Source organism: Brachyhypopomus gauderio, chromosome 7, assembly GCF_052324685.1.
Source record: "Brachyhypopomus gauderio isolate BG-103 chromosome 7, BGAUD_0.2, whole genome shotgun sequence".
In the NCBI taxonomy this organism is placed as follows: domain Eukaryota; kingdom Metazoa; phylum Chordata; class Actinopteri; order Gymnotiformes; family Hypopomidae; genus Brachyhypopomus; species Brachyhypopomus gauderio.
Window position 1 is genome coordinate 8,104,769 of NC_135217.1, and position 12,923 is coordinate 8,117,691.

A 12,923-nucleotide genomic window follows, 5' to 3' on the forward strand; every position below is an offset into this window, starting at 1 on the left:
AGCAGGTCAGGAACGCCAGGTACGCATGCAGCCCGAGAGACGTCACGTGGGGAGGGAGAGGAGGAGGGAGAGAAGGAAGGAGAGAGAGAGAGATAAAGAAAGGGGGAGGGGAAGGAGAGAGAGAGAGAGGGCAGGACAGAAAGAGAGAAAGCAAGGGAGAGAGAGAGAGAGAGAGGGTGAAAAGGAGGGAGGGAAAAGGTGAGAAGGAGGGGGAGGACGAGAAGGAAAGAAAGAAGGGGGGAGGGAAAGGCAGAGAGAAAGAGAGGAAATGAGCTCCGCCATGGGGGAAAGCAACAGAGACGCGGCTCACAGTAATTAACAGGGTCTATAAATACAGAGACGCGCTGGTAAGGTCAGGTGGCTCCGGTCCAGGCCCCGCCCCCACACTCGTCCTGAGCAGCACGTCGTCCCGAAGGGTGTGGAACACAGGATCGAGGACTGACGTTTGCGGTGTTGTCTGGTATTTTTTAGGCTTTAATGACCATGAGCGGCAATTTCACTATGAATCAGCGACGTGCCCAGTGACCCAGCTGCACTAAGACCAAGGGGAAGCCGCCCGCTTGTCCTTCCGTCAAGACTGTAAAGACGGCTCACGTAACGTCCAGGCCAGGACAAAGTGTCCAGAAATTCCACAGGAAAGGGCTTCAGGAAGAAGGCACGTTGAGCAGGGACAGAGGGACACAAGGACAGAGAGAGAGAGAGAGAGAGAGAGAGAGAGAGAGAGAGAGAGAGAGAGAGAGAGAGAGAGAGAGAGAGAGTCACTAGTCCACAATTATTCTGAGCCAGGAGCAAGCAGGGACTCTGAGGGCCGGAAGGACTGAGGACTCGGAGTGATGACTCAAACTGTGACTCAATCAAAGAACAACCAATCACGGCCCCCGAGTAAAGGAGCAGGAATACAGTTCCAGCATCAGGTTTGTGTTGGGACTTGTAATAATCAAGACCAGCATGGACAGGAGCGCAAGACTGACCCTAGATCAGCTCTGTACGTAAAAATGGTAATGGTGACAGAACAGAGCCAAGCAGCTGAGTGCTTGCGGGAAAACAGTGGTGTATGATGGGGGGAGCTTCACGCAGGGCACACACACACACACACACACACACACACACACACACACACACACACACACACAGCTCCACTGACCAGGGGAGACAGAGAACTGCACTGCATGCCTGAATTTAATTGGAACCCAACCAACTAGGGAGAGGGTGTACGTGCGTGTACACACACATGCATGGAGCATAACACACACACACACACACACACGAGCATAAACACGCATGCTCTCTCTCACACACACACACACACACACACACACACACACACACACACACACACACACACACACGCGGGCGAACACAACAGCAAGGCCACAGCTGTGACACAGGCTGGGACAGGCACGGCAGGGGGGCTGGGCGGGGCCACGTCACCCAATCACGCGGAGAGTCTGGAGTCACCGAGCAACAGAAGTCACGGTGCGTGGGCGGAGCCAGAGATGGAGAGAATTTATGGTTGTCGTCTGAGGTTTAATCTAGGAAAGGAACACCGCATTGCCACGATGTCCACAAAAGTCACAGTTTCACACTCACACCGCGCCTTCGCCGTGGAAACCTCGGCAGTAGACGACATGCTACGCACGCACTTGCGGGCGGTTTATTTTTTTCTAACGACGTATCTCCAGTGTGAACGTCCTTCTGGGCCACGCTGGTCTGATGTAGTCAGTGGACGGAGTTGCAGCAGTACGGTCAGTTCAACGCGGGGGAAGAATTTCAGACACTACCCAGACAGGAAGTTAGCAACGACGGGGAGAGGAGGCTGCTTGTTTTGGGGGGTTTTTTGCACCGACGGGGACGAGACGAACCCTCAGCACAATCGCGGCTTCCCTTTCAGACGCAGGGGGTCCTCTCGCACCGGGGGACGGTCTCTCTCGCTGGGGGGTCGGGCTCTCGCACCGGGGGACGGTCTCTCTCGCTGGGGGGTCGGGCTCTCGCACCGGGGGACGGTCTCTCTCGCTGGGGGGTCGGGCTCTCGCACCGGGGGACGGTCTCTCTCGCTGGGGGGGTCGGGCTCTCGCACCGGGGGACGGTCTCTCTCGCTGGGGGGTCGGGCTCTCGCACCGGGGGACGGTCTCTCACACCGGGCGCCTTCGGTGTGTGAACGTGACACATCTGACAGCAGTCAGACAGAGAGACGCAGACGAGCCATGCAGCTCACTGGGGAGCGCGGGAGGGAACGCTCCACACCCTTTTCTCCCCACAAGCACTCCACACCCTCTAACGAACTGTCGGCCCGGCCTGCGGGCCAGACTCCGCCCATCCGATTCCAGATCAGGCCTGCGCTGGCAGAGACGAGGTACTGATCCTGGGTCAGCGTCCGCTTTGTTTGCTGCACTACGATCGCATGTGAACTGAGCGGGTCAGACGGAATCCCTAATCTAGCGCTGGCCTGGCAAGTGAGTGAATACAGTCAAACCTCCAGAACTGATCTGAGACCAGGTCCAATCTAGAATCCTCCTGATCTGAGATCGCAGCTCTGGAGCAGGACAGAGCGACGGCCCTGCCTCACATTTGACTGTGGCATGAAAAGACGCCAGCACACGGACTTCCGGCGTTAAGATTTCGAACGTAAACGAGCCAGTCTTAAAGGTAGTGAAACCGGGTCTTCGAGGGGGGGGGGCTTACTCTGCCCCTCCACCAGCTCGGCACCGCCAACAAACCACACTCGCCACCAGGGCGGATCGGCTTACAGGCCTCCCCCGCCAACACCCCCACCCACCCCACCCCGTCTCCCCCCGCCATCACAGCACCTCGGAACAAACACCCCTCCCCCACAGCGCACGCCCGCCAGCGCCTCGCAGAGAGCGAAGGAGAAACAACAACAAAAATGGGGGGAAAAGCCACTTCATGCATTTTGTTCTGCTTAAACCAGGGCTATAAAAACAGAAAAGTCTGTTATAATCGATCTAACACACACACACACACACACACACACACACACACACACACACAGATACATACATGCGTGTGTTCACACGCGCACACACACACACACACACAGAACAGCTTGCTATAAACACACATGCATGCATATACACACGGAAAAGCCTGTTTTAACCAAACTGTCCACACAGAAAAACACACACAGACACATACACACAAACACACACACACACAAGAACACACGCACATACGTGTGCACACACATTCAAAGCAGGGGTACAAAAAACACAGCCACCATGCTGTTTTCCAGCAGATTACATTAATGAAGGAAAATCTCCGCATGGCTTGGGGTTGTGATAGGGGGTAGGTGCCAGGCCGGGACCAGCAGCAGACTCCGCCCTCTCAGGGAGCCAGCACCTCCCTGGCTGAGCCGGTTTAACCGAGGCGGGTCACACGGCGCCTGCAGACGCTGCAGCCAGTAGGACCCGATCTGGCAGCACAGGACACTGCTGTCGGAAACGCTCGGAGACGACCGACCTGGTCACAACACCCTTCCCCCCCGCCGCCACTGACCACTCCCACATGAATGAGAACAGGGTGGCAGCTCTTCTGAGAACGGGGCTCGTTACCAAAATAGAGACGGTCCCCCAAATGTTCTAGGGGCCGCCTCTTCTTGTTTCAGGACGACGGTGGCGGTTTCGGTCAGGAAACGGGGTCAAAGTGTGCGACGGCTGGGTTCAGTGAGCGTGCTGCCAAGCTCACTCCGACACAGGCACTGAATTCAGCAGTCTGAGAGCTAGGAAAATGAGTTTCTGTTCCTCATCATGGCTGGTTTGAACATGTAGGTTACAGGAGGCTTGTGCCAACCACCCACCTGGGCCGCCTAGAAACGCTCAAACCACTTCAAGCTTCGCTGAATTTTCTCACCAGCGCACAACCCCCCCCAGATCACACTGCATATGCCACTCAAGCATAGAAAACAGGCCTCCTGTCTCCCGCCATGATGCTCCCCTTCTATAGCCATAAGAGCCATTTGAACAATTTATGCAAATCAGGTGTTCCTGTCGGGTATTGTGACATAACATCTGATGGGTCATGTGATCTGACAGGAGCAAGTATTCAGAGACCCACTGACATATAACTTATTTCCTCTTTAAATGACTAAGCATGACAGACTGTTTTTGAGTTTTTAACTTCTTTTGTATAATTTGGTGATTATTGATGTATTCTGATAACTAATATTGCTACTCGGTCGAACTGAAGGGTGACCACTACGATGCTAAAATGAATATTGCTAAACATAATAACGCAAACCGTTGCTCTCAACATCGGAACAGAGCCAAGAACAGCACGAGCCCCAGTTGTTCAGAAACATGCCAGAGGAAAAGGCGTCAAAAACGCAGCCGACACCGCCGAACTGTCCAAACTGTAATAATCACGTACACTCGTTTTGTAGCTCGCCACAGAGGTGGACGGAACTAGGGTCAGGGGGCTCAGGGCTCGGGTCCGAAAGCCTTAACCCCGAAGCGAAGCCTTCGCTGCGCGCTGTCGGTTCGAGTGGCTCTTTCGGAACCTGAGGCTCCGAGTGTGCGCGCGCGCGAGGCTCAGGAAACGCGCGTAAAACTCGTCCTTCACACACGCGCGCGCGTCAGAACTCTGACGTGCTGGTCACTTTACGTAACGACTTCGGACGTTCTAGAACGCGATACAATGTAGCCGCGCGTGAGCGTTACCTGTAGTAATAAACATCACTTTTGCCAGCACTCAGTCCCGACTTCCGGATCACCTCTTCTTTCTTCCAGCCCGGTGGCAACGCCGGGCAATCGATCCTCTTCCTCTCCATAATCATTTAGTTGACAATTACGTCTAAAAAGGGGGTTCACCCCGACGGACGTGAGCCAAAAGTACCCGCTGGTGGCCCGGCCGATAGTGGCTAGCTCGTATGAGTAACGCTAGCTAGCGCTATTAGCCTCTGAAGTATGGCCAAAGTAGATGACAATCTTCCTCAAAGTCCTTAAAGGTCCGCAGTATCACACTGACCGATCGGCGCCGTTGTGCCCAAGACTTTTCTCTTGCTTTCCTGTTCTGACGCGAACTTCTCGTAACCATCAGCTGGCTACATAACAGTAGGAACTCGGCTCCTGCGATCTGTGGCGGTGGCGAAGTAGCCCTGTGACGCTATGAAATTTCAGCACTTCCCACACATTGACCCAGCGCCTGGCAACCACGGGCTGGAGCGACGCCCCGCCCCCTCGCTCAGCATCCCGTCACTTCTCGCTACTCCTGCCTCGAGCTGCTTACGGCATGCCTGTGATGCAATATCTTAAAAAAGAAACCGTGACCAACCAGCGATTCTGGCACGCCCCGTGGGGCGTGATGCGTTTCTTCCTGTTGTTACAACCTATCGTGTTCTCAAAAGTAATGCATGTGTGTAGTTGTATATGTGTATTGCATGTTTTTTTGGGGATTACGTATTTTGGAACGTCTGGTCCTCGCTTTCGTATCAGTAGTCATTATTATCATTACGTCAGTGGCAAGTTTGTCAAACTTGAACTGAGGTCAACCTAACCGCCAAGTAGCACACATATTAAACCAAACATGTTAGTGTTTACACCTTCAGTAAATATTATTTAATAGGAATTTAGTTATAGCCTATTTACTATGCTATAGCTTTCCAATAAATATTTTAGGCGAAGAGAAGACACAGTAGCTTGAAAAAAAATTAGGATAGAGTTGTTCGCTTATTTAATTGCACAGCTAAATAAGCAAGTAAATTATATGTTAAACTATAACGTCTATTTCTATATTTACTGTATCACTTACTATTGACTGACTCGTTATTATGGAGTTAACGATACACTGACATCCACTTGAAATTGCCGCCCCCTTGTGTTACTTTCACAAAGTACAAGTGCAACAGTTCAGTAAGCAATGATGTCAAGGGCTGTTGGCCCAAAGATGGAATTTATAAGCACTTTATCAAAACTCTAATCTGAAGTGTTATTAGCCAGTGTGTTTACTTTTGAATAAACCTATTCAATTGAGCAATATTCAATTATGCAGGTCAATGAGCTGCAAGACTGAGAAAATAGACACCATCTGTATTTTGTACTAGTAACACAAATATTTACGTTTTGTTTACATTACAATGTTTTTTACTCTTTCGGCATTTAGTTGACTCTCTTATCTAGACTGACTTACAAAAGTGTCTTGTCATTAACTAATACAAAATATAACCTAATAATATAAAAATCTCAGCTGCCCCTCGACATCTGTCTTGGTGTTCTATCAAAATCTAGATTCTGAGCAACATTAGCTTATCAGATATAAGGAAATGACTGCATTTTGATATTTTGATTTCAGCCCAATTTATACTATGCAACTTTGTCTTTTTTTAAGTATATGGGCGTATTCTGGGAACTATATAGAAACATGTTTTGTTTTTAATTACTAGAAGCAGGTTTGATGTGAATACCGTTTGCCGTGGCTCTGCTCGTACAAATGGGTAAATTGTGTTTAATTAAAATTAAGGTGAAAAAATGAATTCCAATTGAGGAGCAAAAGATGGCACAGGCCTTCATCCTGCTGCAAAAGAACCCCCTCCTCCTCCTTCACCACACACACACACACACACACACACACACACACACACCACTCCCCACACGTACACACCCATGTGACCCTCCCCCAGGCCCCTTCCACTGAATGCATCCCAAATGACCGTTTCCTCCACTTCAAAGGCCATGGCGATTGGTAGGCCCATCCTAGCGTGAGGACAAGGCCGTCCAGTGACGGCAGGGGGTCGTGGCCACTCACCGCTTTTCACACCTTCTATACAAAGAGAATACCAGCAAGGCAAGGGCCATGTTATATTACCTTGCAAAATAGAGTCGGTTAATATTCAAATGTTCCTGCTTTTGAGTTCAAAAGAATTGAACATTCAACAAGTCTCAGCGTTTAACCGAATACTGCAATCACTACCACTGATTGTCGGCGGTACAACCACGCTCAGGAACACTGTAACGTTGTTGAAGTCTTATGTATGTGTTATTACATATCGACATTATGGTTTTTATGGTTTTTGTGTAAATTCCATCTTACATATTTAGCATTTATGTTTTAGCAATTGTTGCAAAGTGTTAGAAGCAACTGTTTTTGATCTAAGGAATGCTTTGAGATTATTGCATTCCTGAGGTTTTTGAACGTAATTAATGTAACTTTTATATATAGTAATAAAAAGTATAGTATGTAGTATAAAAAGAAATACAATTTAAAAGCACAATAGTCAAAAGGTTTCTCAGGCTTCTCAATTGAGATCCAAACATGTTCAATGCAAAACTACGTGCGACCCCTCCGGACGCCGGAGTGCGTAGCGCGCGTGTGTTTACGCGTGTGACATCACGCCGCGCAGCTTCCGGCCGATCGTCGCTTGACGCAATCAGCTGAAAGAGGAGCGGAGTAGGCGAAGACTCGACTAATGGACCTGTAGACTTTATTCCTCCGTCTAAGACAGGACCTGTCGGACGAAACGTTGAAGGTGGGGGTGATTTAACGAGTTATTCTTTTCAGAAATACGTTTTTATTTGTCAGACGTCTGTCTGTTGTACGACCAGGTAGTAAGTTGTCCAGCAGCGTTAGTTAGCTTGCCCGGCTAACCGGCTAACAACAGCCCAGTTACTGTGCGCGTGCCTGTTTTTACGTGTCTGTTTACAGGTTATGTTATGTTGTTGTTTACTGTGTGTCTGTTTACAGGTGTGTTTGTTTACTTCTCTAGACCCGAGGTGAAGACAGAATGGCCACCGGCGCTCCGCAGGCGCCCGGCTCCACCACCGACAGTGCGAGCACCGGCTCCAGTGGCCAGGCCCCCGGGGAGGGCGGGCAGGACAGCACCTTTGAGTGCAACATCTGCCTGGACACCTCCAAGGACGCGGTGATCAGCTTGTGCGGCCACCTCTTCTGGTACGGCACTGAACTAGCACTGAATTAATACAGAAATCATCAGTGCTGGGCGAAATGTTAGATACTAACTAGGTTTTATTTTTTCCATCCCTTTTTTCGGTTGCCAACTCTTGCTGTTGACTCAAGCTGGCCCTGCTTGCATCAGGTACATTTAAACATTTTATAACGTAATGTTGATGTTACGCGTATCTTTTCCCCCGAGGTATATCTGAATAAGACCTTTGTCTCTGCCCCAACCCATTCCCATTTACAGTGGTTGGAAACCAGACCAAATAGGCAGGTGTGTCCAGTATGTAAAGCAGGTATCAGCAGAGACAAAGTCATCCCACTCTACGGGCGAGGTAGCACGGGTCAGCAGGACCCCAGGTAAATGCAATGCTTTAAATTCCTATTGAGAAACGTGCAGCACATTATATATATATTGTGAAATAATTTAGCTGTAAGCCGAAAGACCAGTATATAAATTGTTGGTGCAAGAAGCATTCAAACAAATAAACAAAAAAAGTAGTAGTTGGTAAAAATGTAAAATACCTTTCTTGCTTCTGGAATTTCAGAGAGAGGACTCCTCCCAGACCACAGGGGCAAAGACCAGAGCCCGAGAATCGTGGGGTAAGTGGCAAAATAATTTTGTGCTAATTAACCAGATATATTAGTGATGGGTGGCAAACAAACAAATAAGCACCAAGAATTTATGCCGTGTTATTAAAGCCAGTCTGAGACTTTCAAATGTTTACATAATTTTCACGAGTACATTAGTGGGGATCACTGATCATCACATTATACATGTAATGTTCTAATGCCACATTTGCAATACCATGGGTCTCGTTGCACTAGTGATGAAACTATTACATGGCAGTAGTGCATGGCAGTTACAGTAGGACCAACGTGCGAGTAATTCATTAGTAAAAACGCTGCTCCCAAAGGGACTTATTAAGTAGCATCTCCAATGAGAGAAGTGGGAACCTGCTTTTTGGTGCCCTCTCAGGAAATGACAACACCTGGCATGTCAGATTGCATCACATTTCTCCCCGTCTTTTGTCCTCAATGTAATGTATAAGCTACACTATTGGAATACTTGTATAAATTTATATTTGTATTTTCACTGATGTATATAAAATCATTTGTTAGATGATTAGGTGAGCGAACTAAAAACATTTCTAAGCTTCATTTCTGTTCTAGCACGATGGCCTCTGTTTTGCTGCTAAGCAGTGTCACTTCTCTGCAGGGATTTCAAGGATTTGGATTCGGAGATGGAGGCTTTCAGATGTCCTTTGGGATCGGCGCGTTTCCTTTTGGCATCTTTGCTACAGCATTCAATATCAATGACGGACGGCCACCCCCAGGTACGGCGACCCCGACACTAGTTTCTCACCCGTTACTGATCCATGCCTGGAGCCTTTAGCATTGTACCCTTGAGTGGGGGAGTGACCTAGCTGAATTGTGGTGGTATATGCCCCTTGAAGAATCCATATACCCTTGCCATTGTTTCTGATTCTGTTTTTATCAGGAGTATGTTTGTACTTGTATGTATACTTGTAAGTGTAATTTTTCTAAATTTCACTGTAACTCTACTAGGCTATGGTGACTGTCTCACTCACAGGTCTTATCCACCCATCTCTCCTCCTGTGTCTCTTCTCCGCCTTAAGTTTGATCACACTTCTTTATGGTTGGACTGCCTGATGATGTAGTACCCCAAAATCGATCCAGAGTTTTGCTACATGTGCAAACGCACACAGAACATCTGAGGATCAACACTGTGTCGTGACTCTTCATTGCTGAATGTCTAACACCCTCCCTCCTTACTTCCCAGCAGCCCCAGGTACCCCACAGCACATGGACGAGCAGTTCCTGTCCCGCCTCTTCCTGTTCGTGGCACTCGTCATCATGTTCTGGCTCCTCATTGCATAAGAGATTACTAACACTGGATGGATGTGAGGACTGTTTTCTCTCTGAGAACTGTGACTAGTGGCTAAGCCATGGACCGTGATTACAAACAAGGTTTGTAAGGTTATACAAGGTTCCCCCAGCGGTGACAGGTTTTTGCTTGTTTGTATTTTTTTCCTCTTCTCATCAACAGCATTAGATGACGGTTGAATGTTTCTTAAAAAAATCCTTCGTAGTGAATGATATGAATGCAGAACAAAATAATGCAAATTTGATTCACTCTTGGTCTCCCCTTTCCTCCCCAATTTAATTTTAAATAAAGTCTTATTTCTCTTAAGGTGTTTTTTTAATAGTTATAATGAAGAAATTTTTTCCTCGGTGAAACTGCAATGGCTAAGTCTGCACATTGTTTGTAAGTGAACTGTTGTACAAAGCTAACATGCATATACACTTACATATACACCATACTTACAACTGTCAACTGTTGCCTTTGCTCAGTAGACTATTAGCTGGAATGATGTCCAAAAATATAAATGGGGTAAGTTTGTTGCCAATGGACTTATTAAAAGCATATTTTGATTTGTTTTTCAATACATGCTCAATCCTGTAGTTAATGTAGGCTAAAACCTTACATTTGTGTAGGCATTAATATTGTTTGTGTTGGTAAGTACTAAAGGATTGCATTGTGTGTTTATAGTATGTGCTGAAATGTTCAGTTACAAAGGTAAAAATGACAAGCTATTTAAAAAATATGACCTGCTACACATTGGCACCTGCATATATAACATGATGCCAATCATTACATCACTAAGAAGATATCTTGTGGGACTGAAGAAATGGATGGATATTTCATAGGACATGGTGCTCAAAGTAGCTGCTCTTAAAAATGGACATTCGCACAAATATTGTTCCTTCTAAAAAATATTTTTCCAATTAAACAGCAAGAAAAGATACTAAAGGTAAAATACCCTGGTTTAGTTATAGCTAAAATTAATAGATGAGTTTGTAATGTAACATGGACCACAAAAAATATGTTGCAGTTTGTTACATAAAATGAAGCAACCTACATTTTTACTCAAATGCTGAGTTCTCAGAGCAGCTTTTAGCTTTTTACGTTACAATGGATTTGATTGGTAATTCAAAGAAAAGCAACCAGAGCTTCAAAACAGGTTGTGCTAGCTTACTGACTATTGATTGTTGGACCCAACACTTCAAGTGTGACCGCCACTGCCTTCCTCAAACCTTACAGTCTCTCGAGTGGCAAAGTCATTACAAAACACTCGTCTAAATCTCAGAGCAGATGTACCTCAAGACTACTGTACAACTTTGTACAAAAAGGCCCGTGTTCGAGTCTTCATATGCATGTTCATTGATCACTGAATTCTGCGTCATACATGATCTGATGGATCTTGATTTTGGCTGCTCCTCTTTTCTGCGGCGAAAGCCTTTTGAAAACTGGAACGAAACTCAAGAGGAAGAGCTCGTCCTCGTCGTAGGCCCTGTGCGATACCCTTTTCTCCGTCCTCCTGTCCGTGCCTTTGCCCTCTGCTTTCGTTTGGTGCGCGACGTCCGTGTCCGCAGCCGGCGGCGACAGCTGGAGAGGTGACAGCGAGATGTCGTTCTTGGCAGTGAGGTCCTGATGCGCTGCACGAGATGGGCCCACGACCTTCAGGCCAGAGGCCACGCCGTCGTTGACCTCTGACCGGGTCATTTGGGGCGCCTCCTTCTCAAGTGGAACACACCCCAGAGGCGTCTGCGGCAGGGACTTCATTTGAGGCGTGATGATGTCAGGCATGACCTGAGAAGCCACGGCATGTTTCAGCTTAACTAGCTTCATGCCTTCTACTGTCGATACAGCGGTAAGGGGCTCCTGCTTCAACCCGAACTGTGACTCTCTGAGCGCCACCACCAGATTCTCCTCATTCGTATCGCTCTCATCGTCCATGTCTTCATCTCTGTGGTCCTGTCTCTCTCTGATGTAGGGATTCAGAAAAGTGAGGCTTTCTCTGTGACACCAGAAACCCAGGACACGGCCGCCTTCCTCCTTGGTCAGTTTGCTCAGTCTTCTCTCCCTGATGTACCGGTCTCTCACACTCTTCCATCTTCTCCTACACTCATGTGCTGAAAGAGGTTTGTTTAAAAAAATTGCACTTATTCAGTATTATGCATGTGGACAATTAATGTTCATATTTATAATAAATTGTAACATGATAGATAGATAGATAGATAGATAGATAGATAGATAGATAGATAGATAGATAGATATAGATAGATATTTTATACAATGTCTTAAGCCTACTTTATTAGTATATAAGCAATCAATGGTTCCATTTTGAACTTATATTTCATTCAGGTTATTCAGAATTTGCAATTAAGTATCTACAGCTATATTTCGGAGTCAGGCGTTACCACCCAAACAGACACAACATTTCGGAGGGGGGATATAGCTAGCTATATTAAGACCGAAACCAACCACATTTTTCAATAACTACAGTTAAAGCGTCTAAAAGTTTTAACTGCGTCCGAAAGCGCTGGGAGCGTGAACTGATCCTCACGCGCCGTTCCATTCACAGACACGTGCGTACGCTTGGCGCGCGCCACCGCGCTCACTGACCTGAGAGACCGACTGAAGCGCCGACCCGGTTCCAGGCGGCGACCCTCTTCTCGTTACTTCGGTATTCATTCGATGTGCTGTCGTAAAGTTCCGGATGACCGCACACACTTTTGATTAATTTCTCAGTCTCGGCCATTTCTTTTGGTATCGCCGAAACTCATCGAAGAGCTCGCGTCTGAGAGAGAGCTTTATCGCGTCAATGGCGCGCGTGACTTGCGTACTTCCCGCGTTGGCGTCGCGAGCGTCGCACTTCCTTCTCGCGAGAAGAGCCGCACTTACGAGATCAGGCCGTGCTCTTCCACCACACGGTGGAACCCGAGTCGAGTTTTATAGATGTAAATATATATGTTTGCCGAACAATAATTGACGCTTGCGTTGAAAATGTCAAGGATGTTTTTTGATTTCGTTATTTAACTAGGTGTTGGCAAATGTGCACTGCATGGTATGCATTAGAGCAGGGCTGCTTGTGCACAATTCTCAATAAGCATCAGTGGTAATGGAACTAAGGTTGCCACCATTTCAGCAA

The 12,923-nt window shown here is 47.4% G+C and overlaps 3 protein-coding genes across 7 annotated transcripts in view; 1 reads left to right on the forward strand and 2 right to left on the reverse strand.

Moving 5' to 3' along the window:
* The window catches only part of mbd2 (methyl-CpG binding domain protein 2), a 29,459-nt gene extending 24,222 nt beyond the window's left edge, over positions 1–5,237 (reverse strand). Inside the window, exon 1 of one of the 3 annotated variants that reach the window (XR_013132256.1) lies at positions 4,674–5,232. Coding sequence is in view for 2 of the 3 variants with exons in the window: in XM_077011381.1 (XP_076867496.1) it covers positions 4,674–4,789 (116 nt within the window). In the remaining variant the exon portion in view is untranslated. Of the gene's footprint in view, positions 1–4,673 lie in introns of all 3 variants that reach the window. The other 2 variants (XM_077011381.1, XM_077011380.1) reach the window with 2 other exon arrangements.
* Positions 5,238–7,320: 2,083 nt separating this feature from the next.
* Positions 7,321–10,120, forward strand: rnf185 (ring finger protein 185). Of its 3 annotated transcripts, none has more exons than XM_077011385.1 (7): positions 7,321–7,477; positions 7,715–7,899; positions 8,026–8,044; positions 8,153–8,265; positions 8,454–8,508; positions 9,125–9,242; positions 9,710–10,120. In XM_077011385.1, exons 2-7 carry the CDS (start codon positions 7,733–7,735, stop codon positions 9,805–9,807), a joined length of 570 nt encoding a protein of 189 aa, XP_076867500.1. In that variant the 5' UTR covers positions 7,321–7,477; positions 7,715–7,732; the 3' UTR covers positions 9,808–10,120. The 3 variants fall into 3 exon arrangements, with proteins under 3 accessions (XP_076867500.1, XP_076867499.1, XP_076867501.1); XM_077011384.1 differs by having other exon boundaries at positions 7,338–7,477; positions 7,693–7,899; XM_077011386.1 differs by having other exon boundaries at positions 7,338–7,477; positions 7,693–7,899; positions 9,713–10,120.
* LOC143518698 (uncharacterized) lies at positions 9,800–12,643 on the reverse strand. The gene is made up of 2 exons (XM_077011383.1): positions 12,398–12,643; positions 9,800–11,904 (listed from the first exon to the last, which is right to left on the reverse strand). Exons 1-2 carry the CDS (start codon positions 12,531–12,533, stop codon positions 11,150–11,152), a joined length of 891 nt encoding a protein of 296 aa, XP_076867498.1. The 5' UTR covers positions 12,534–12,643; the 3' UTR covers positions 9,800–11,149.
* Between the last annotated feature and the right edge of the window lie 280 nt (positions 12,644–12,923).